Below are 24926 nucleotides of genomic sequence, written 5' to 3'. Positions count from 1 at the left end.
CCCTTTCAGGCACCTTCAATCTGTCTTTTCCACATCTTCTGACTCTTATCACGGTCTCGTCCGTCCATCTCTTCCTCCCGTCAGTTGATGTGAAGTAGGAGTGGAAAGCCACATGTATTAAGATCATTTTACAACCTGCTGAAAGGCTCCTCTTAAGAGATTCTGCAAAAAACAAATACCACCTTGGATATTCATGTTTATCAAGAAGCTCAGTCACAGTTAACCCCTTCCCATCCTGCCCTCTCTCTTTAGAGGGGACGGGGACGGGGGATGTTCAGGGGGAGATAAATAGTCAACAGTAGATGTCACATAGAAGATTAATTTGAGATGCAGCTCAGCAATGTGTGTTCTAGTCATTAAAATCAATTAAAATAAAAAGTGTGTAGGGGTTTAGAACATTATGATAGAAGTATATGATGTCCATCCCCCATGCTCTATTAGGTCTCATAAGTTGTTGCAGCAATTTTTGAGGTTGATACCATTTGTTACACAGATTTGGTGCTAAATTTAACCATTGTTTTACCACGTGAGAATTGATGAAAATGATCAATAATCCCTCCAAAATACCACATTAAGACACCAAGACCTTGAGGAACACCATAGAAAAAGACATGCTGTGATTTGGTATCAAAAAACTTGACATTTGGAGATTTCTGCAAGAATTGCATTTTTCAGTGATTGTATGGCGATCACTTCTGTTGTATAAACTGCTCAGAAACCCCCTTATTGTCAATCTAGCTAGGAAAACCATCCATCCTCTGAATGCTCTAGGTCTCTAGTTTGTGGCTGTAAAGCTTCATGAGGCTGTGATTATCCTAGAGGTCACCACAGGTCATTTTATACAGTTTATCAGCATGTTTTTTGCCCCAAACTGCATGTAATTATCATAAAGTGGGCATGTCTGTAAAGGGGAGACTCGTGGGTACCCAGAGAACCCATTTTCATTTACATATCTGGAGGTCAGAGGTCAAGGGACCCCTTTGAAAATGGCCATGTCCGTTTTTCCTCGCGAAAATGTAGCCTAACTTTGTAGCGTTATTTAGCGTTCTTCCCGACAAGTTAGCGTGAAATGATTGGTACCATTGGACATGATGGATTCTTTAGGTTTTTCTAGTTTCACACGATATCAGTATCTTCCCTCCACTCTGAAAACGGAGCCCGCTGCAACCTCTGAAAGGCCGAGGCTCTTCACCGTAAACCCTCTCACACCCGTATATATACATTCTTAAACAGCATGTTAATCATCATGTCTTCCGTCAGGTTGCCTGGGAGAAGCAGATCCAGGAGGAGGGCACTCCTCTCAGCAGGTACTACAGCCAGTGGAAGAAGCTGAGGGAGAAGGAGATCCAGCTGGAGATCTCTGGCAAAGATAGGGTAACTATCCCACATTTACTTCATCCCACTCAGCCATCAATGAATCACTTCTTCTTCTTTATGAATATCACCGTTACCCACAAGAGTTACATAAATCATGTAACAGCCATGCTATGTAGCGGAACATTTTACTGGCAGAACGATTATTTTATGATCATCATTAACGCAACGAAAGCAGGTTTATGTACAGTGGAAACCGCTTATAGTCGTCACGGTTACAGTGATCAACCACAGAATCGTTCCTATACAAATGGTATTTAAATAATTTGCTTATAGCGTTCATTTTGGGTCTTTTCATACATGATATCATTTGGAAAAACATTTTAAAACTACATTAGACTAACGTTAGTTGAATTTTTATTTTGTTTTTTACTTTACTCCCGTGATACTTTGCCTCGCGGACCGTCTACTTTCCAGCTGGATACCTGAGGCTGTTTGATATCATGACGGGAAAAAGAGTCATTTTCTCTGAATAAAAAACGAATGTTCACGGGGAAAGCACCCTCATCAAGTGGACTGATAACGCCGTGTCACGTAACGCCCCCATAGTGAAACTTTAGCCGATACTCAACCGACTCTGCAGCGCGCATGCAGACCGGCGCCCGTCTCCCTCCATGCTCCACACTACCAGTTAAGCGAGCGAGGAGCCCCGGCAAAGCAGCGCCGTTCTGCATGCACACTCGCACTGCAGAGCCGGCCAGAAACGGCAATACCTCACCCGTTGGTGAGGGTGAAGGCAGTAGAAGTGAGGCAGTAAATAGTGTAGCGGTCCGTTTCATTACTTTATATTCATGTATTAAATAAACAAATGTCAATTATATGATGCACAACAACAATAATCATCTGCTTATAGTGATCAATTTGACCCGGTCAGACGTGATCACTATACGTTACCACTGTATTTAACTTCCTGTTTTTGTGTCCTGTAAAGATGGAGGATCTGGAACTCCCGGAGATCAAACGAAGGAAGGTTCAGGAGAAGAAACAAGAGGACAAGAAGGAGTTCAAGGATCTGTTTGACTCTAACAGCGACTCTGACGAAGATGACGGACAACTCAAAATCAAAGGCAAGCCGACTCTCACATACGCTCACATACACGTATACTACGACAGAGTGTTAGGGCCACATTGAGGAAGAATGGGGGCTGTGATTCCTGTCATCAACTGTCTCTTTACATGCAGAAATGAGGAAAAGGAGCTCATTCAGGTTTATGTCCATCGCCCTTCTGAGTGCTCCAAACCTCGCCTTCATTCAATCACCGTTCGTGTGTGAAATCTGACTCCTGCTGCTCTGAGCTGAGACTCCGTATGGAGCAGACTCTTTCACTTTGTAGCGTTCGTCGTCCCACTGTCTATTGATAACACGCTGCTGATACGCCAAAATGAACTCAATGGGTTTTATTCCTATAAAAAAAGTTAAACGACGGTGGGGGGCGTTGGGTACGTCATTTAATCGGTGTATACCCGACTACCGCGACAAGACTGTGTCACAACAATGCCCGGCTCGCTGTACGTTATCCATTACTTGTCCTCTAGGGGGCGGCGTTTTGTTACAGCCTGGTTTTCTGCGTGGCAAAGTTGAAGAGGTGACGACAGTTCAGTCTGATTTCTCGGCTGTTATCTCTGTTTCTACATGACGCAGATCACCTGCGAAGCACCACGAGGCTCTGAGTTATTAAAACATCCACGGAGGCGGTTTCTGAGGAACTGAAAATTAAATTGAATCTCCAGAGAATCTCTGCTCATCAGATAGTTCGTCTCGCTCTCTCTCTCTACGCAGAGAGGGACTGTCGGCCTGATCTTTCTTTAGCCCCAGTGTGTCTCGTCCTCTCGGGGTCGTCCACAGGTCACAGGCAGCTGCAACCTCGCTTTTACAGCTTTACACTCGGACACGCTCCAAGCAGAATAAAGCCCTCCGCAAGGTCACAGAGGAAAGGAGTAGGCGGCAGGGGGATTTTTTTTTCTTTTCTTTAATGCATCTGGACTTCATTGTAGGGAGAGTCCCCACAAACGGATGGGCAGCTGCCAGCGAGCGGCGGGCCTCCGCCTCTCACTCCGTGTCCACCCCTCCCTCCCTTTCGTTCGCCTTTTCCTCGCACACACACGAGAGCTGAAACCCCCCGACAGGAAGTACAGGCTTGGATCCCAGCGGGGGATCCTAATTCAAACCAGCCCAGTGGAACAGCCAGAGGTGGCCGCTCCCACTCCTCTCTCTCTCTCTCTCTCTCTCTCTGTCTCTCTCCCTCGTTCTCTCTTTCATTCTCGCTCTCTCTCTCTCTAGCTCTCTCTTTCTGGCTCTGTGGGCTTCAACCAGCTGCCCCCGCATGTCCTCGCAACACGTGCGCACACAAAGACACACACACACACAAAGACACACATATCTCGATGATAACGCATAAACGCACACCCACCACCTTGTCGTCCAGTCTTGAAGAGCCAAAAGCTTTTGGGCAGCTCACCAAAGCTCTTTGTGGTCTCACACACTCCCGGAAAGAGGGGGAGTTTGAGAGGAGGGGGGGGTGATGATTTAGATTGAGATATATATGTGTGTGTGTGTGTGTGTGTGTGTGTGTGCGTGTGTGTGGGGCGGGGGGGTAATAAATCTTCCAGGTTATTTGGGTGCAATGTCCAAGATACTACTGAATAGGGGTGTCACGATTTTGAAATTCACCTCCGATCTCGACAGGGATGTTAATAATTAACCGTTTTAACCGACATTAAGAATTTTAACCGATTAACGTTATCGGTTAATCAGTTAAACGGTTAAAAGAAATGTTAATAATTAATTAAAAAGCTGAGCAAAACTCAGAGGAGCGGCTCGTCACTTTAAGGAGAAAAGCTGGTCCACCTTAACAGTCCACCTTAAGAGAGTCTGAGTTGGCGTTGCAGGATACAGGAAGTTGGCTCCCGTCTTGAGCTGAGGAGTTTTAAGATTTATTCACCGACAAATAAACTGTAAACACACTACTACTGTGTGTGACAACGGCGAGCACGACGCCATCGGCAACGCTTCAGCTGTGAAAGTAGCACGAACACACACACGCACACACGGTTTGTCGGACACTCGCTGTCGTTTCGCCGGACAGACACACAGCTGACAACCTGCTAAACTAAACTAAATGTGCGGTGGAGACTTTTACTGGGAAAGTGGCTGCATGTGTCCACGCCAGTGAACGCAGCGTCGTGGCTGCTACAGTAACGCTCCCGGACGGTGAACTAGGGACTCAGTTGTGTGTTGTTGCTCAGACACTGCAGCTGGCGCACCGCTGCATGCGTCGCACTAATCTTGTCGGTTAATAATCGGTTAACGAGGATCGGTTATGTTTTTTTTTTTTTTTTTTAAATGAGCATCCCTAATGGGAAATGCGGGCCGTCCTTGACGCTACAATACTCAGGGCACTTCCTGCATGTCTGTGGCTTTAGTTAGTTAGTTAGTTATTTATTTTTCCTCAATCATAGCGCTTCTACTCTTACGTGGTTTAACGTTCAGCCTCCGCCCTCGGTGACAAACAGCGATCAGAGGAGAGAGGAAAAAACGAGAGGAGAGAAACAAGCGCGACAGTAAATGACAACAAAACCGTATTTTTGTAGATTACAGCACTGCAGAAGGATTCATGTTTAGTTTTTGTAATGATTCTGTACTGAGGCGGGTCACACAGACACTGATATTGAAAAGATGCAGCAGACGTAGTCTAATTTTTGAAACACTTTCTAAATAAAAATGGAGTTCAGTTCTCTTTGTAAAGAAGAATTTGAAAGTGTAAATGACAGTCGTCAGGACATAAAACCAGTCCAACAACGGCGTGTTAAAATCGAAAATCAAATCGAATCGTGGATTTGGAGAATCGTGGCACCCCTACTACTGAAGTTTGCTCGCACCATGTGAGCAACAAATAGTGAGATAGTATGTTTGTAATCTTAAATTTAGATATGAAGGGAAGTATCTGATGTTTTAATAGACATCGTGTGTGTGCGTGTGTGTGTGTGTGTGTGTGTTTGCAGTGTATCAGACAGAGGAAGTAGCTCTGTTTTGCTTCCCTCTCCTCCACGCCCCCCAGCCTCTCATCACACCTCAACTTCAAAGCCTGTGGACTCCAGTTGTCCCTTTGGCTAGACAACACACACACACACACACACACACACACACACACACACACACACACACACGCACACACACACACCCTGAGTATACCACAACACAAATTCAGACAAACTCCCAACTTCTCTCCGGTGCACACAAACACTCTCCCCTCATCCTCGTATCCGTGGAACCTGCCTGCTATCTCTCCATTTGCTATATTTAGGCCGTGAGCATAAGATGTCTGAAATTGCCGGTAGTAAACTGTCATGGGTGTTTGTGCAGCGGCGGCGGCGGCGTCTGTAATCGACTCTCAGTTCCATCTCAGGAGGAAATAGACACTTCCAGCTGCCTCTGATGCCTGGCCCACATATAGGTGTCTCCAAAGTCCTCAAGACGTCAGCGATGCAAACTCAGGAACGTCTGAAGAAAGTCGACAAAACTCATTGTAATGTTTTTTCACTCTCTCCTTCAGGGAAAAAGGGCCGCCGCGGGTCTGATGATGATGATGATGATGATGAAGATGATGAGCATCTGAAAGAACTGTATGCCATGAGCGATGAGGAGGGGATGGAGGGCGGAGACTCAGGTTGGTACAATATCAACGTCCAAAAAGAAGCATGCTGGTAGCACCAACACAGCTGTAGCTTTCAAACGTTTTAAAGGTCAATGCTGTAATATAATTTCTTTAACGCATTAACGCAATTTGAGATTTTGAGGTTGTGGCGGACTGAGTTTTAAAGCTAGAGTGAAGATCAGTAGTATCATATGAAACTAGAAAACCTAAAGAATCTATTGGTACCAACCATGTCAATCTAGCTGAGAGGTTAAATAACGCTTCAAACTTGCAATACATTTTGGCGAGGAAAAAACTGACATGGCCATTTTAAAAGGGGTCCCTTGACCTCTGACCTCAAGATATGTGAATGTAAATGGGTTCTATGGGTACCCACGAGTCTCCCCTTTACAGACATGCCCACTTTATGATCATCACATGCAGTTTGGGGCAAGTCATAGTCAAGTCAGCACACTGACACACTGACAGCTGTTGTTGCCTGTTGGGCTGCAGTTTGCCATGTTATGATTTGAGCATATTGTTTTATGGTAAATGCAGTACCTGTGAGGGTTTCTGGACAATATCTGTCATTGTTTTGTGTTAATTGATTTCCAATAATAAATATATACATACATTTGCATAAAGCAGCATATTTGCCCACTTCCATGTTGATAAGAGTATTAAATACTTGACAAATCTCCTCTAACTTGACCCCAAACTGCATGCGATTATCATAAAGTGGGCATGTCTGTAAAGGGGAGACTCGTTGGTACCCATAGAACCCATTTCCATTCACATATCTAAGTGTAAGTCTGGACCATTATTTAGCCTCCTTCTGGACAAACTAGTATGACATGGTTGGTACCAACGGATTCATCAGGTTTTCTAGTTTCATATGATGCCAGTAACTTCACTCCGGTTAAAGAAATTAGTGGCGTTAAAACAAATTTGCATATCATGTTAACATTGACAGCTCTGATATAAGAAAATAATGAATGGTATTATAGTAAACCACAGTTGTAATAATATAAAGATATGCTTTCATAAGAGAAGCTATAATTGTTGAAAATGCTGTAAATGATGTCCTCCCTATGAAATAACTTTAAGATTATCATAATGTTTACGTCTTGATACCTGCCGGGTATCGTACGCTCCCTGTGTGACTGAATGTGAAGTTAACGTGCTTCCTGTCTTTATTCTAGATGATGAAGATGAGGAAGGAGACGAAAAGGCCTTCAAGGCTCCTCAGCTGCTGTTCTCCAAGGCTCCTGAGCCGCTGTCCTCCTCTGCTCTGATAAAGCTGGCAGAAGGAGACGAGGATGTGGTGGAGGACCTGGAGCTGTCGGATGACGACGTCTGAGGTTCACGGATGCACACGTAACGCTCCACGTTAACAACTGGCTATATTTAGAACAATATTTGGACTTTGTGATATTCTCTCTATGCTTTTGAATTTTGTAATACTTCACCTGTACAGTACGAATATGTTCATGATGTTTATTAAGCATTGAAATTATAAAAAAAATAAGAGTTAAAGAATCCAGTTTGTTTTCCTTAATTTCTTTTATTTTTACGATGCTAATTAATTGAAGCGTGTCCGTGCATGTTGATGCACAGGTGCACCTGAAACGAGTCATTTGTGTCCTCCGTACATGTGCACACCTGTAGGCAGCCTCGGGCTCTTTTTGCGAGGACGGGCTATTTGGAGAGCCGGGCCGAGCCAGGCTGGGCTGGCCAAGAGGAGGGGGTACAGAGAGGCGGGTGTTGAGCCCTCAGGCGGCAGTGCTGTGCCAGGCTGGCAGGGTGGCGTCTGATGGCGTGCCAAGACTCTCTGCCCAGGTGGTAGAGCAGCAACACAGGCTGGTCTGTTTCTGTGCCAACTCCCCCCCCGCCCAGACCACTGTCTTCTGTCTGCGTATTCACATGCTCAGACGCTCGCTTTCCTACTCCAAATTATTTCTTTCTCCCCTTCGCTGCACCTTTTTGCCACTTAAACTAGCGGTGATACCGGCCTTTTGTTGGGTGATTTATTGCACGCATTCACTGGTGGCACTTTGCGGGGCAGAGGAGTTGTTTGATTTAAAACGCCACAACGATGAACATTTTTTGTGTCGTAACTTTTCCCCTCTGTAGTCGTTGTCAGTGAATGCAAAAGCGTTGTGGTGCGGAGGCCCAGCCTAAAGCGAGGGGAAGTCCCAGTAGAGCGTGTAGAGAGCACCGCTTCAGACTAAACTCTTTGAAGGAGGAAGGTAAGTGTGAGGGGGGGCTGGTTCTGGTCGTGTGTGTGTGTGTGTGTGTGTGTGTGTGTGTGTGTGTGTGTCTGTGTGTCTGTGTGTCTGTGTGTCTGTGTGTCTGTGTGTCTGTGTGTGTCTGTGTGTGTCTGTGTGTGTGTGTCTGTGTGTGTCTGTGTGTGTCTGTGTGTGTCTGTAGGTGGGTGGTGGAAGAGGAGGAGGGTCAGGTTTATCCCCACAGGCGAGGGAGGCCTTGGCCTGCGGCTGAACCTCACACTCTGACAGCTGGTGTTGACCTGAACTGTGCCCCCCCTCCCCTTCACACACACACACACACACATCAGGAGACAGCATACTCCCTCCTGCACGTTTTTACACAAACGGCCTGTACTACGAAGCGAGTTCAACACACCCAGGGTGTCTTCTCGATATCTCTCAAAGATAGGGTTGACGATGTTGGAAAGCTAGCATAATATGAAAGTAGCAACGCCGCAGGAGCTCCGTCTAAACCCCCCCGCTCACCTCGGGGCTCCTTCCAAAGCAATGCTCCCCCACACACACACACGAGCACCGCCGCTTCGTAACTACTTCACCGACACAGAGCGGAGAGAGGACCTCAACTCAACAACGCTATCTCATGACCTCAAGTAACCGCGGCAGTGCTACTGCAGGGCTGAGTTCTCTCTTCCATTCTCCAGGAAACGTGCGGCGGCGACGCGCTTTGAGTTCAGGCTGGTGCACGCCAAGGGTAGAGTACGAGCAGGGAGGCATCTGATTGGTTCTTTCCAAGCGGACCGCGAGGCAGTGATTGGTAGATGTTTTTACAGGATTACAGCAGCTACAGATGACGGCTCTTTTGCAGACCTTTTTCAGAGCTCATCAGTAATGGATCGCTGTCGGGGTGTAAAGACCATTTCAACCAGTATAACAAATAGTATAGACTGGAGAACATCGTCAACCCTGCCTTTAACTAGCCCTAACAAACGAGATCCCGCTAAGCCGTCCTACGACGCTGGTTATCAACTCGGTAAATGAACCCAGGGTTTCTCCATCTGGCTACGTGCGGGTTCATATAAAAAGGGGCGGGGTTTACAGCATGTGACCAATCACAAACATGGACAAGTCTACCGTCAGCAGAGCAGCACGATTTACAAACTATAATATTAGACAAATACAAAGAAGTTGAACACATAATCAGACTAATAGTAACACAGTTGAAGCTGCCAAATGCAGGAAGGACGGCTGGCGAAAGAAAAAATGCTGATGTGTGAATGCATAAATTAACAAATTTATTAATTTAACGGCCTGAAAAGTCCGATATAGTCGCCTAGATGGGGCAGTGAAAAGCTTTCAGAGTATAATGGATGAATAGATTACACTTCTTTATGCCCTTTTAAATAAGTTTTGGCATGTTTGATTATTTCATCCTTCTTTCAGCTGCGTCTCCGTCTCCGGCGGTGTGAAACGGACTTGAGAGCAAGTAAAAAAATTAATATAAAAACATAATTCAAAGCGGTAAACACCCACAGCACACAGCCAGCTGTCATTCCTGCATCTGTCAGTTTAAACTGTTGTTTTTAGCCTGGATTATGACTGTAACTTCTTCAGGTGTGTGTAATATTATCTTAGATCCGCGCACCAAGCTTTGATTGGTCAGTAGGAGGTGCTTTTATACAAGTTGATCTCTTGTCTGGATCATAACCTGCTCCGGAGCAGGTTAGGTGTTCAGCATAAGTTACCATGGCGATCTACCACCGTTGTAGGAAGGGTTAAACATGAAGTTACCTCACTAATCCTGCTTCGTAGTCCAGGCCTCTGAGGAGGGAAAAGCGTAGATATATATATACGTTGTTCAACACAAACACGAGAGAGCAGAGGAATTTCTTTAGGATTTATTTCACCTGTGTGGTGAATAGAAAAATAGGATGAAGACAAAACTTTCGAAGGGAAATCTAGAGACCATGTTTTTTTAATTCATTGCTTGCGTAGTTTAAAAAAAAAAAAAAAAATCCATAACAAATTGAAAACATTTGCATTAAGAGCTTTGTGCCTTTCTTTTCCCTGCAACCAAGAGAAAACAAAGTAAAAGTATCTTTGGAATCCATCTTAAGGGCTAATTATAATACATATCATAATCTGCTTTATCTACTACATCAAAAGTCCTATAAATATTTTTTTCCTCATATTTATATGCTGAAGTAGCATTCAAGATTGGAGCGTCCTTTTTTTTTAATATTACATTTTTTTTAAAAACGGAACAAAAAGAGTTATGAACAAAAAGTACCACCAAAGTTCAGCAAGTCACATTTTTCTTCAGTAAAGAAAACCTTATTCGTGCAACTACATTTAACAAAAAAAGTAAAAGTACCACGTATGTAACCTTCAGGATATTTTCATCTTAAGCATGATTCTGTACAATTTTGCATGTTTTTCCTACCTCCCACAGTAGTCAACACGAGCATACAATGACGTAAGCCGTAGCCGCCTCTCCGTTTTAAAGTCAGTAAATGACCGCTCTACCTGTGTCGCCTCTACACAGTCCATCATCTGAGGCACTAGCCTAGCGTTTCCCTGTTGGACCAGTCCTTTCTCTGAGACCATTAATGCAAAAAGAAGCAGACACGTCGTGAAACACGGTTTCAATTCCACACGTCCGGTCATCTTTGGTATCGGGACAGTGGAATGCATAGTTGCAGTGATAAGAGGGAGCTGGTGCTGCTCAGCATATGCTTCAACTCCAGCCTCTAAAAAGACTGCTCCACGCTGCCGTTTGGCCTCGAGAAACAAGCGAGGGAGAGGAAGAAAAAAAAAGGGGAGCGGCGTGTCTTTTTTTTTTTTTTTAATTCCTGGTTTCTGCAGGGCTTGTGGTGAGGAGCAGTCAGAGAGAGACGAAGACAAGAGAAAGAGAGTGAGTGAGCAGAGCTTCCTCCAGCCCAGGAAGGAAGGAAGGGTTTCCGCTAGCGTCTGACTTGCAAGAATGTCGCATTTGTGGCAGGGCTTCGCTCCTGTTTTTTTGGCAGGCTGTCTGCGACCAGCTGTCTCCTTTTTTTTCTCTGTCGCTTCACGTGTCTCCCTTCCAACCCAGTTTGTTTGGATTCTGCTCGGCTACTGCAGAGGAGCTCAGAAGCTGATTGGTTTGTCGGATACGGTCCAGTTTGTCTTTTATTCCAGTCCAATATTTTCCCCAAAGATTTCAGCGTAAAGGTCCCAAAGTGAGGGCCCGGGAGTCAATCTCTCTGTCCGCTCCTACGACGGCGTCTTGGCCTCGTATCTTCCCACGACCGCGGAGCCGTTACCGTTTTCCTGCTTTGGGGAGGAGCACCCCGGGGTGGGCCCGCTGTACGGAGAGGAGCTGCTGCTGGTGGAGGTGGGTCTGTGGGGCAGGGACAGAGAGAGAGGCAGGGGGGTGTCAGATGGCGTCGTCAGGGGGTCCCGATCGCGGTCTGGGGGGCGCAGTGCGGCAGAAGGCGGAAACGGGAACGCCAGCGGGAATCCAGTCATGTAGAAAAGCCTGCCAACACGCCGCGCCACCTGAGGAGACGAGAGGAGACATGTGACCGTCAGTAAAAGCCTGTTGAGCGTTGTGTAAACGGACTAATATGTTTTAAACAGAGAGAGTAGAAGAGAGGCTGCAGTCTGCGGGGCTGGCTACTTTAAGGGAATCGTCTACATGCTACGCTAGCAGTTCGTCTTGGGCCTACGGACAGAAACACACATTCAAACAGACAAGTCCACTCGATCACACACACAAACACACACGCTGCTCTGTGGTGTGTGTACCTGTGAGCGGATCTTGAGCGCGGGCCCCAGCTTTAGTCCCATGGTGTTGAGCAGGTGCTCCTCAGTGAGCAGCGGTAATGTCTCTCCATCAATGGCCTGCTCCCGAAACACCTGGCGACACATGGCGACACAGCCGCTTCAGCCACAGCCCCGACATATACACACACACAGAAACACACTCGACACACAAACCTACACTTTCATTCACACAACCTTCAAAACAGTGACTCTATTCCAAAATGTTAGATACCCATTTTGAGAGGGGAAAAAATAGTTGTTTATCATTCAACATTTTAACGTTAAAGGGGATGCAGATGTGGAGAAAATGTTGTCCATCACATTGAGACGCGTCGCTAGAAACACGTTTTCCTTAAATAACTATGGTACTACTAACTATGGTCTGACACGCGCTCCTCTCTTGCGCCGCGTTTTTCTCACAGTTTTTAGATGCGCATAAAAGTTAAAATTTTCGGCGCCAGGTGCGGACTCGCACCTCTCGTGAATGTCACACTTGACCCAGGCAGCCAATCAATTCAAGCAAGAGGCGGATTTTACTACTTCCTTCCTGTTTTGATGCCAGTAGATGTGGTACGGCAGGCTAGTTAGCTGTTCGACTGTGAGCGGGAAGGAGGCAATTTATATCTCATGTCGTGATATTTTCATGCAGGCTACTGTAGAGAGCTACTGCAAGAGAGCGAGAGATCGAGCGAGAGAGATCGAAAGCGAGCGAGATCGAGATCAAAAGCGAGCGAGAGATCGAGAACGAGCGAGAGAGCGAACGAACGAGAGAACGAGCAAGAGATTGAGAGCGAGTGAGCGAGAAATTGAGAGCGAGAGAGAGAGAGAGATTGAGCGAGAGAGATCAAGAGAGGGAGTGAGAGAACAAGCGAGAGAGAGCGTGATAAAGAGCGGGAGCGAGAGCGAGCTAGATCGAGAGAGTGAGCGAGAGAGAGAGATCGAGAGATCGAACGAGAGATCAAGCAAGAGAGAGAGAGAGTGAGCGAGAGAGAGAGCGCGAGCGAGAGAGAGAGAGAGCGAGCGAGAGATCAAACAAGAGAGAGAGAGTGAGCGAGCGAGCGAGAGAGAGAGAGAGCGAGCGAGAGATCAAGCAAGAGAGAGAGATCGAGCGAGAGAGGGAGCAAGCGAGAGACACTGATGGTGAGTATGGAGTTAGCAGTAACGTGGTTATAATCATGGTTAAAGACTCAGTTTTACTGTTTTGCTCGACGCACTTTGCCGAGGCGTTTTAGTAGCGACGCGTCTCGATGTGCTCGGCCCCTGACGGGGTCTTCAGCAACATGTTATCTCTTAAAAATAGGTTCAGATTTTCAACTGCCTCTTTAATACAATATTCACATGTCCATATGTACGTTAAGAGTTATTGGTCACTGGAATCCTTCCTCCTGTCACTACTGGCCATGAATAAATCCGTTACTAGCATGACTTCATGACTTCAGTGTCAGAGATAAAGAGGAACAAATTCCATAATCTTGGTCCATGCATTTCTAAAGTTCATCTGAAGCTAATACCGGGGAATTTCATACCAAGAAGAATCTTTTACAGACGATGCCCTCTTGATTAGGCTGACTCAGAGAGGTGATGCCTCATATTAGCTTCAGCTGAACTTTACAGATCATTCGTGCATGGAAAAAGGATTTTGTCATCTGTTACATTAAGAAGGAATCACTTCACACCTCAGCCAGAATGATTACAGTGACTAATAACTTTAAACGTACATGTCGTCATGTGAGTGTTTGAAGACACGTAGAGAAAGAAAACGACCCTTTTTCAAATTTTATATTTTGTTAAAGATGGATATAAGTAAAGGCAAGATCGGTTCACCTTTCTCAAATTCTGGATATTTCATTTTGGAACAATACGTGGTTGTACAGACACGTACACATTTCATCCACACACAGGCTACAGGCGTTCATGCACTGCTAACTCGCCCTCATTCACACAAAGCCCACAGATATGGCTGCAGTTGTGAACATGACCATTCGTGCTTCCACAGACATTCACAGTAAACTTGAAACAATCCGTGCTGTGCAGGTTTTAGTGCTTCTACCTAAACATAATGAGAGATGCCTATCAAAGTACTACAGTAGTGTTGCAGTATGTATTATATATGGGTCACTGTTCTTCTTCTATGGTTACTAGTCAGCCTGCCCCTGGCCTCCATCCCCTCCTCTCTCTCTCTCCTCCCTCTCCTTGAGTCCTCACCTGTGTGTATTCAGCACATCCGGCCAGGCTGCTTATGAAGCCACACACGTCCTCCACACTCCACTTGCTGATGTCCTCCGCAGGGTTTGCTGTGGCTGAGTCCTCCCCATCCATGAAAAGACCTCCCATAGAGCCTGAAAGCAGCAGTGGGTGAAAACGATGTGTCAATATAAACACCGGGTACAAAGTTGCTATTAATAGAGAGGATCTTGCTGCCACTTTTTAGTGATGCAGAACCTGAAACTGCAAGCTTAGAAACACTTTGACGAATTGACCGTCCACATTTTTATAAAATGCAGCTCAAAATACTGTTATGCCTCCGTGCCGGCGACACTATGTTTTTGGGTTACGTCGGTCCCAACATACTATGCTATGACTTTTTACCATGAATTTTTTCGACATACTATACGATAGTGATGGCGAGCTGAAGCTTCATGAAGCATTGAAGCTTTCCAGCAAATTGGTTCGGAAAAGGGTTCATTCATGTGCACAAAAAACCACATGGTGGCCAAAGAGTGTAAAACAGGCAGATATGATCTTAACCATGTGATCTGTGATATACTGTATTTTGCACCAGTAAAGGCTGAATGACTATAAACAATGAAAAAAAATCTATTACCATGTAATCCATTTATATCTATATAATATATAATATATAATATAATGTCTATTTTCTAGTAAGTATATTATGAGTATGTATCATACATGTATAATAAACTGAAATTGTTTTGTGAGTAATGCATCTTATGTGTGTAAACCAATCCTTTGGTCAATAATTGTATTGTAGTGTTGTCTAATGTAATATAATATTGGCAGGAGGGGTAATATTAGTGTTCTGTGTCACTTCTGGAAAGTGGCATTGGTTCAACCAGTGAAGATGTGAACCACTTCCAGTGAGCGGTATGGCCGGGCAGCGAGGCTTCGGACGTCATCAATGACGTCATTGGTCTAAAACGATACAAGCCTCGATACACGCATCAAGGAAAACTTCCTGGATTACTCGACACACGCTCCGAAGCCTCGGCACAGCACGTAACATCACTACTATACGATGACTTTTTTTTCATGACATTTTTCAGCATACTATACTATGAAATTTTTTCACCAAATTTTTCAATATGCTATACTAAGACTTTTTTTCGACAGAATTTTTCAACATACTATACTATGACTTTTTTTTCATGACATTTTTCGACATGCTATACACTGATTTTTTTTCATGAAATTTTTACATACTATACTATGACTTTTTTCGACAGAATTTTTCAACATAATATATTTTGACTTTTTTCACTGAATTTTTCGACTTATTAAACTATGATTTTTTTTCATGACATTTTTCGACATGCTATACTATGACTTTTTTTCATGAAATTTTAATTTTCTCTTTTTTACCGTGGTATCGAATTAATATCAAGAATCATGGAATGTCACTGGTATTGATATTAACTACTTATGTGAGCACCAGTGCAACCAATGTAAACACTTAGTCTTGAGCCCTGATAGACAAGTTTCATTTTCAGTTTCAATCAGCGCTTTGAGTGGTCGGAAGACTAGACAGCGCTATATAAGTGCAAGTCCATTTACCATTCACCATCAGTTCCCCTTCGGATATGGCTGTCTGATGGCAAGATAAAGCAGTGGAAATATTCTAAATATAGTGTACACTTAAACGGATATTGATTTTTTCTCATAGTGGGAATTTATACGTTGACAGGATAAAGTTAGTTTATGGTAGTTTTCTTCAGTATGTGAACAAACAACCCCCTCATCCCTCTTTTCTGCCCACGTGGCTGTGCTGCTGGTGGTGTGCACGAGATCACACTGGGGTCAGCGGCAGGGCCCCTAACAGGGAGAGGTCTCCACACTGGAGACACGCACACAAAGAGTGACGCTAATGGGTTTCACATGTCAGCTGTGTTTGTGTGTGTGTGTGTGTGTGTGTGTGTGTGTGTGTGTGTGTGTGTGACTGAGTCTCTTACCCGTGTGAAGGTAGGGGTTGGCGTAGGGGAATCCAAAGGGCAGCGACTGGGCGTGAAGAGCAGGCAGGGGTGGCATGAACCCAGGTGGCAGGTGGTATTTGACATCAGCCTTGCCCAGTCCAGGGGTGAAGAGGTGGCGACTGGGTGACTCTGTACCTGCTGAACTACAAGGGGCGCTCAGCCTGCCTGAACTCTCTCCAGTCTCCTTGGCACTGTCACACACTCCCTTGCTGCCAGTCTCTTTACCCCCGTCTCTCTCCCTGTCCCTGGGTTTACTGCTGGACTTGGCGCCAACACTGTCCTGCCTCTCCTCACACATCTCTGTCTCACTGTCCGAGTCCTTCATGTCCTCATCCTGCACCTCCCTGTCTCCCTCCCTTCCCCTGTCCTCTCTTCCTCCTGTGTGATCCCCGGCATGGAGCTGTGTCTGGGGGGCCCTGCGGGGGGCCTTCCTGGATTCGGCATCTGGCCCAGCGGTAGATCTGTGTGCCTGGATGTCTTTGGGTGTGGAGGGGGGCCCTGGTTGTTGTTGATGCTGGTGGTGGTGGTTGAGGGTTAGGAGGGGTGTGGCAGCCCCATGGCGAAGCACCAGCATTGCATTTGAGCGGCGGGCCAGTTCCTCACGGAGCGGATGGCCCTCTGGGATGTCGTGGAGGCTCCGCAGGGCTGGATGGTCGGGTGGCAGGCCAGGAGGTATAACTCCCAAAGGGTCGGAGCCCAGAAGACGGTGCTGCTGCTGTCGCTGGTGGAGACTTTCCAACTCTTTCTGTCTCAGCAGCTCTGCCGACATCTCAAGTCTGAGGCGGTGAAACACACAGGCACTTTAATGTACAGGCCAAATGTTTACAATTTTACAGTATTTCACATTTACAACACTGCTTGTGGGTGTATATTAAAAACATATGACTGCGTCCACAAGTTTGCCTTCTCCAAAAACAAACTTCCCACGTTGAAGCTACTCTTTTGCTCTGTTCCAATAAACCCACGCCGCAGAACTTCGATTTTAACTATCCATTTTCACCATTATGCCTTAATTACACTATTGTTACATACAGTAACATTACAAGACACACACCTGGCCAGATTCTGCTTCCGTAGCATCTCCTGCTGCCGAGCAAAGAGCTCAGCTTGAGCTGGTTGGAGGAAACCATAACCTGTGATAGAAACAACAAGAAAATACATGCCTTTAAGCAAAAATGTAAAAAGTGAAATGGAAACTCCGTTATGTTACAACCAGTGGAGAAATAAATGCAAATCTATGAGAAAACATTTTAAAGTTACCAAAAGGTACTCTGCAAGAAAACAATTCTTAGTCTTGATGGGTTACTGCAAAATTATAATTTAAAAGTAATATCCTGCAACTACCGTACCTTTATGAAACTTTAAAATATATACCATTAGCCATGGATCATTCTCTTCATATCGGTGCAAATGTGAAAATAGATATGTATATATACATTTTTAGGGCTGACAAAGTTAATGCAATAACTCGTTAACGCAAATTTGTTTTAACGCTGTTAATCTCTTTAAAGCATTAACGCAACTTGAGATTTTTAGGTTGTAGCGGGCTCAGTTTTAAAGCTAGAATGAAGACACTGGAATCAAATGAAACTAGAAAACATAAGGAACCATTGGTACCAACCATGTCATACTAGCTTGTTAAATAAAGCTCCAAACTTAAGGCCTTTTTCAAAGGGGTCGTTTGACCTCTGACCTCAAGATATGTGAAGGTAAATGGGTTCTTTGGGTACCCACGAGTCTCCCGTTTACAGACATGCCCACTTTATGATAATCACATGCAGTTTGGGGCAAGTCATAGTCAAGTCAGCACACTGACACACTGACAGCTGTTGTTGCCTGTTGGGCTGCAGTTTGCCATGTTATGATTTGAGCATATATTTTATGCTAAATGCAGTAACTGTGAGGGTTTCTGGACAATATGTGTCATTGTTTTGTGTTGTTAATTGATTTCCAGTAATAAATATATACATACATTTGCATTAAGCAGCATATTTGTCCACTCCCATGTTGATAAGAGTATTAAATACTTGACAAATCTCCCTTTAAGGTACATTTTGAACAGATAAAAAAATGTGTGATTCATTTGCGATTAAATATTTTAATCGATTGAAGCCCTAATCGTTTTCCAAGTATACGTACATGCCATGCATCCCCATTGGTACTGTGCATTATTAGTATTATCTATTTAGCCATAGCATGATTTATGACTCACCAGGGGCCTGGCAAAGAGCGGAGGGCATGCCCAGGAAAGGAGGCCGCAGGTGAGGTCCTAAGGCGATGTGAGGGGCCGTTGGAGGGGACAGTAGAGGTGGAGGGTGGGACAGTTCTCTGTGGACACAAAAAAGACAACATTAAGTTCAGTTTGTGATTTCACTGGATGCTTTAAAATGACGAACGCATTAAGCGTGGAGGAGGGGATGCGTAGCGTGTGATTCCCTAACGCTAAAGGAATAGTTTCAAGCACGTCTCAACTCTTTCTTTCTCGCGTGTGCGCATGCCGCCACACCAACGTATGCGGTGTATTTTTATCAGCGGAGCTCCAGAGGCCCCTGCGTCGCCCCAGTGCCTCATCAGTCTTGTCACGCCGCAGCAAGCGCCGCTGGCCATTGCTGTACCCTGGACTGCAGCCTTTCCTTCCCCCTGCCGCCTCACACATACACGCACACGACATATACACAGAAACACACACACAGCTCCAGACCCACACACATAATGAGGGCTGAATGCACAATGCCAGTGTGTCATGCTCCGACAGCTGGGGCGGCCCCTGCGTCTTGACCGGGGCCACGGGCTGAAGGACCTTCTAATTAACACTCATCCCTCCTCTCTTCTCTCCCTTTTTTTACGCCCTCCGCTCCGTCTCCCTCCCTCTCTCCCTCTCACTCTCTTGGCTGCATTGAAACCGGTGAAAAGATGGAGCGTCCTGCAACCTCTGCTTCTGAAAAGGCCTCTCCATTATTGGCTTCGTCTTTTGTCCTCCTTGAGGGGGGAAAGGCGCCTCTCACCTTGCTCCCTCTCTCTCTGTCTCTTGTTCTGTCTTTACCATCCTCTTTTTTTCTGTTCTCTCTACTTCTCCATGACCTCTGAAAATCTGTCTTGTTTACTCCTTTCTCTTCCTCCAGTTTTCTTTCACCTCTCTCCTCCTCATCACTCCATCTCATCCCGTCTCTTTACCTCCGCCTTGTCTTGCCTCTTTCAGTTTTACTCCCACTTCTTTTTTCACTGTAATCCTTTCTATCATCCCATCACTTTTCTCTCCGTTTCGTGCACATCTTCATGAGTACAAGCACGTGGATTTGAGAAAGCGGATAAAAAGCTGTCAGAACAGTGAGGCATCTGCGCCATGACCCTTTGAAAGTGTCAAAGTGTGGATGATGATGCTCTCCGCCCGCTCGGGGTCTCAAACCACAGCTGTTTTCCAGGGCCTTTCCTGAGCTCGCTCTCTAGCTACAAACACCTCTCCTCTCCCCTCTCTCTCTCTCTCTCGTTTCTCTCCTCCCGAGCCGCTGCGATCACACCAATCAGAGCTCAGCTGTGTGTGACTGCCGCAGCACAAAAGCATACATGGGAAACAAGCTGAGGAAAACAACAAAATCAAAACCAACACTGGGACGCATGCAACCGCAAATATTGTTTTGCAACTGTGTTCAAATTAGCTAGCGCCTGCATGTCTCCCGCCTCACTAAATGGTGAGGGAAAAGGGGAGAGAGAGAGAGAGAGAGAGAGAGAGAGTGAGAGAGAGGAACTGTGAGGAGGGAGGGCACGCATACAAGAGCGGGGAGATGAGATGGGGGGGTTGGAGCCAGTACGGAGAGGGGGAAGAGGGGGTGGAGGGGGGGGAAACCATTCATCGATCGCCTCCGCCGCTGAAATGTTAATGCTAATCGTATAACCGCTCTCTCCGGCGGTGCCTCGCACTCCAGTGGCAGCTCCAATTAATCTTGGGTGAGGGCTACGGCGCGTGACCCCGGAGCCGCGAGCCGGGGCCCCGCTAGCCGCTGCTTATGTAATTACACCGCCCAGTGTGTAATCACCTGGCCTAATCCCTCGGGGCTAGCAATTAGCCTTGCGACGCGCAGTTCCACTAGGCTACGCTAAGGCGCCCGCAAAAAACTCCCATCCACCCCCGCCGCCATGGCTCCCGCATGCCAAAATCCCATCGCCACCCCCCCCCCCCTCCCTGATACTCCCTCCCCTTCCTCCCTCTCCTTGCACCGCCTACCCTTGCCGAGCGTTAGCCCGCAGATGAATAACGGTCAATTAAAGCTGCATGACTGGGGCTGCCAGGCGTCTGCGCCACCATAATTAGGCCTAATCACGGGGAGTGAGAGAGACAGAGAGAGAGAAGGGGAGAAAGAGTGTGTGTCTGACACTCCCCTCTACTCCCTTCCTCCATCTCTCCCTCTCTTCCTCCTTTTATAGGAGGCAATTTTAAAGGGAGGAGTGGCAGACATTAGTCGTTTTGCTCTGGGGCTGTGTGTGTGTGTGTGTGTGTGTGTGTGTGTGTGTGTGTGTGTGTGGCGCTGTCTGTCTGTTGAGTGATTTTCTTTTTGCCCTATCTGTGCATTTTGTTGGCAAACCACTAACATGCTATAAAAAGACGAGGCAAAAACACTCACCTAGTTTTTTTTGCATGAGACTGAAAATAGGCAGATTCACAAATGCAAGGTGGGCTCATAACCACGCAAAACTATATCACTGGATGCTGCCTCTCTCTCTCTCTCTCTCTCTCTCTCTCTCTCTCTCCCTCCCGCTCTCTGCCTCTCTCTCTCTCTCTCTCCTCTCTCTCTCTCTCTCTCTCTCTCTGCCTGCAGTGAGGCCAGGGGCTCCTGGGGAATTCACTGGTGTGTGACGACCTGTCAGAGTGGCGACAGCGGTCCCGTCCTGCAGCAGCCCAGGCAGTGTGTGCGTGTCTGTGTAAGTGTGTGTGTCCGGGGTGTGCGTGTAGGGGTGTGTGTGTGTGTGTGTGACAGGGCTGCCCTTAATGACGGGAGCGTGGGGGGATTAGGAGCGCCGCGCGGCCGCCTTCGGCTCCTTCTCCGCAGGAACACATTTACACAGGAAGCTCATTAAAATGGATGAGGCTCCCTCCACGCTCGTTCTCTCTCTCTCTCTCTCTCTCTCTCTCTCTCTCTCGCTCTCTATCTCGCTCCCTCCCTCCCCTTACTCTCTCTCCGTCACTTCATCCTCTCGCCATCTCCTCTCTCTTCTTCTGTTTTGCTTCCCTCTCTTCATCCCCATTTTAAGCTCCCATGTTTTCCACTTCCTCTCTCTCTCTCTCTCTCTCTCTCCCCCCCTTTCTCTTTACTTTTCTCCATCCTTCCCCTATTTGCCTTGCAGATGCTTGGTGAGCTTAGTGCCATTTAAGGCCAGACAAATGGAGCGCCAGGCTCTAAGCCCATCGAGCGGCCCTAATGATTTGTTTTTAACAATGGGCCCTAATGGGCCCCAGATAATCAATGATGAGGGGTCGATGGAAAGGTGAGCCACGGAGAGAGTTAGAGAGGGAGAGAGGGGGGGAGAGCTTCCTCACATTCTCAGCCTCCGCTTTTCATTCTCTCCCAGTTTTTTTTTGCTTTTACTCACCAATTATCTCGATTTTAATTTTCTCTTCACTTTGCACTCATTCTACTCTCAGGTCTCTTCTTTATTTTATCCATCTCCATCTTTCTCTCTATTTTCTTTGCAGGGTCCGTATATTTTGTGGGGGGTGGATACAGTCTTTACCTTTAGACTGTCAACTGATTAAAATATTTAAGTTTTTAATTGCACATTATTCATCTGTTCAAAATGTACCTTAAAGGGAGATTTGGAAGTATTTGATACTCTTATCAACATGGGAGTGGACAGATATGATTACTTAATTCAAATGTATGTATATATTTATTATTAGAAATCAATTAACAACACAAAACAATGACAGATATTGTCCAGAAACCCTCACAGGTACTGCATTTAGCATAAAACGATATGCTTAAATCATAACATGACAAACTGCAGCCCAACAGTCAGCAACAGCTGTCAGTGTGTCAGTGTGCTGACTTGACTATGACTTGACCCCAAACTGCATGTGATTATCATAAAGTGTTCATGTCTGTAAAGGGGAGACTCGTGGGTACCCATAGAACCCATTTACATTCACATATCTGGAGGTCAGAGGTCAAGGGACCCCTTTGTAAATGGCCATGACAGATTTTTCGCGCAAAAATTTTGCGTAACTTTGGAGCGTTATTTAGCCTCCATCGCGACAAGCTAGTATGACGGGTCTGGTACCGATGGATTCATCAGGTTTTTCTAGTATTTTCACTTTAGCTTTAAAACTGAGCTACAACCTCCGACAGATTGATTGCGTTGCAAACTGAAAAATGTATTTCTTTATCGGGCATTGTCATGTTGTAACTTGAGGGAAGCTTCCAAAACTGTTGCCACAAAGCACACTATTGTCTAAAAAATATATATATATATTTTATGCCGTAGCATTAAGATTAGACCAAAAGTACACTCAGGTAGGTATCCATATTAGGTCTGTCAAAATTAACGTGATAATAACGCGTTATCACAAATTTGTTTTAACACCACTAATTTCTTTAACGCATTAACGCAATCAATCTATCTGAGGTTGTAGTGGGCTCAGTTTTAAAGCTAGAGTGAAGATACTGGTATCATATGAAACTAGAAAAAAACCTGAAGAATCCATCGGTACCAACCATGTCATGCTAGCTTGTCGCGAAGGAGGCTAAATCACACTCCACACTTACGCTAAATTTTGGCAAGGAAAATCTGTCATGGCCATTTTCAAAGGGGTCCCTTGACCTCTGACCTCAAGATATGTGAATGTAAATGGGTTCTATGGGTACCCACGAGTCTCCCCTTTACAGACATGACCACTTTATGATAATCACATGCAGTTTTGGGGCAAGTCATAGTCAAGTCAGCACACTGACACACTGACAGCTGTTGTTGCCTGTTGGGCTGCAGTTTGCCATGTTATGATTTGAGCATATGTTTTATGTTAAATGCAGTACCTGTGAGGGTTTCTGGACAATATCTGTCATTGTTTTGTGTTGTTAATTGATATACAATAATAAATATATACAAGCAAGCATATTTTCCCACTCCCATGTTTCCATCCAAGATTTGAATCGATTGAGAGCCCTATTCCATATACTTTTGGCCCTATAGTGAATGTGTATGTAAAGGTAAAACATCATACAGGTTGAGCATCACTCTTTATCCGTTTCCCTTTCCTTTTTGCTTTCTCTCATTTGGACAGATGCAAAGGGCACTTCAACATATTTTCCTTATTAACCCCTCTTTTTTTATTCACTCAAAAGCATACTGAGAGTGAACGGGTTAAAGAGGAGGCAGGGGGAGGTAGAGCGGGACGGAGTGAGGTAAGAGATGGATGGATGGATGGATGGATGGATGGATGGATGGAGGAAGGGAGGGAGGGTGAGGCCTAGTTAACTCTCCCCGGTCCTGTGTGGCTAATTACTCTGTGTGCTGCCGGAGAACAGCCGCGGCTCACTGACTACATTCACACTGCACTACTGGCCTCTCACAAAGACACACACACACACACGCACACACGCACACACGCACACACGCACACACACACACACACACACACATGAATTAGCAGACATATTCACACAAACAGGCCTGAATTCAATCCGCATAGATGAGCGTGCATGCAGACCGCCAGCTTGAAAAATGGAACAAACAAACACACGCGAACAATCAGCCCCCCCTCCTCGCCTCAACACACACACACACACACACAATATATACACCCCCACAGCCTCCCAGAGCTGCACCACACAGCGCCTGGCCGCTCTGCTTCCTGCTTATATCCCCACCCCTACCCCTCACCACCCCCCTTCTCCGTCTCACACACACACATACACCCTCCTCCTCTCCCCCCCTGCTGCCGCACCGCCGGCCCATTATCGATCCCCCGCCTCTCCCCGCGCCACATAAATAATCGACAAGCAATTACCCGCCCACTCCCGCTGCCCCCGGCTTTGTTTGGGAGGCGCAGGGGCCAGCGCTGGGGGGAGAGGAGGGAGGAAGAGCCGGGGATGCAGGCGTGCAGCTCCGCAGTGGTTGCCAAGAGGTTATTGGATCCTTAGTTTAACCATGTATGTGGAGATGCACACACATTCACGCACACAAACGTGCACTGCAGCACATTGAAAAAGCCAAATATGAGATAAGATCTCGCTGAGGAAGCTAGGAATGGTTGGAAAAAGAGTGCGGCGGTGTGGTGATGCAAACTGGCAGGTGATTAACTCCTTCTGCCGTTTCTCCCACTGACAAGCAAAAAATCATTCTTTCATTGTGATTTCCACATTTACATGTGCTCACATCAACTGGGGCCTCTTACGCAGTACATGTGCGTGGAGGATGTGGATGTTGGGCTTTATTAACATACTCATACCCTCCCAGTTTTCCCGGGAGACTCCCATTTTTCATTGCCCTCTCCCGGTTTCCTCCCGGGGATCACGATTCTCCCGCATTTCTCCCGATTTGTGGCAATTTTTCACACCTTTTTTTTTCATTTTCGTTATTTCAACCTGTTTCTGGCGCTGTGCAGCGTGTATAAGCTCTACTGTTTCCACCCGGACGGCAATAGAGCTACACCAAATATCTTTTCCCGGCGGAAGAGAGCTGCTCGCGAC

The 24926-nt window shown here is 46.0% G+C and overlaps 2 protein-coding genes across 9 annotated transcripts in view; one reads left to right on the top strand and one right to left on the bottom strand.

The window, feature by feature from the left end:
• The window catches only part of noc2l (NOC2-like nucleolar associated transcriptional repressor), a 95771-nt gene extending 88224 nt beyond the window's left edge, over window positions 1-7547 (top strand). For all 3 annotated transcript variants that reach the window (XM_037771367.1, XM_037771366.1, XM_037771368.1), the window contains 4 exons: window positions 1261-1374; window positions 2306-2441; window positions 5928-6041; window positions 7211-7547. In XM_037771367.1, the coding sequence (XP_037627295.1) occupies window positions 1261-1374; window positions 2306-2441; window positions 5928-6041; window positions 7211-7368 (522 nt within the window). In that variant the 3' untranslated portion in view covers window positions 7369-7547. The remainder of the gene's footprint in view (window positions 1-1260; window positions 1375-2305; window positions 2442-5927; window positions 6042-7210) is intronic.
• A 2569-nt stretch (window positions 7548-10116) lies between these two features.
• samd11 (sterile alpha motif domain containing 11) overlaps window positions 10117-24926 on the bottom strand; it is a 110150-nt gene continuing 95340 nt past the window's right edge. For 3 of the 6 annotated variants that reach the window (XM_037772460.1, XM_037772461.1, XM_037772462.1), the window contains 6 exons: window positions 18458-18573; window positions 17300-17378; window positions 16225-17021; window positions 14243-14376; window positions 12020-12130; window positions 11486-11770 (listed from right to left, as the gene is read on the bottom strand). In XM_037772460.1, coding sequence (XP_037628388.1) covers window positions 11486-11770; window positions 12020-12130; window positions 14243-14376; window positions 16225-17021; window positions 17300-17378; window positions 18458-18573 — 1522 coding nt within the window. Of the gene's footprint in view, window positions 11771-12019; window positions 12131-14242; window positions 14377-16224; window positions 17022-17299; window positions 17379-18457; window positions 18574-24926 lie in introns of all 6 variants that reach the window. The other 3 variants (XM_037772458.1, XM_037772457.1, XM_037772459.1) reach the window with 2 other exon arrangements.

The sequence above is a fragment of the Sebastes umbrosus genome, chromosome 6 (genome assembly GCF_015220745.1).
Source record: "Sebastes umbrosus isolate fSebUmb1 chromosome 6, fSebUmb1.pri, whole genome shotgun sequence".
Lineage (NCBI taxonomy): Eukaryota > Metazoa > Chordata > Actinopteri > Perciformes > Sebastidae > Sebastes > Sebastes umbrosus.
Note: the sequence above shows the minus strand (reverse complement) of the source record. Positions and strands in the feature narration are given on the sequence as shown.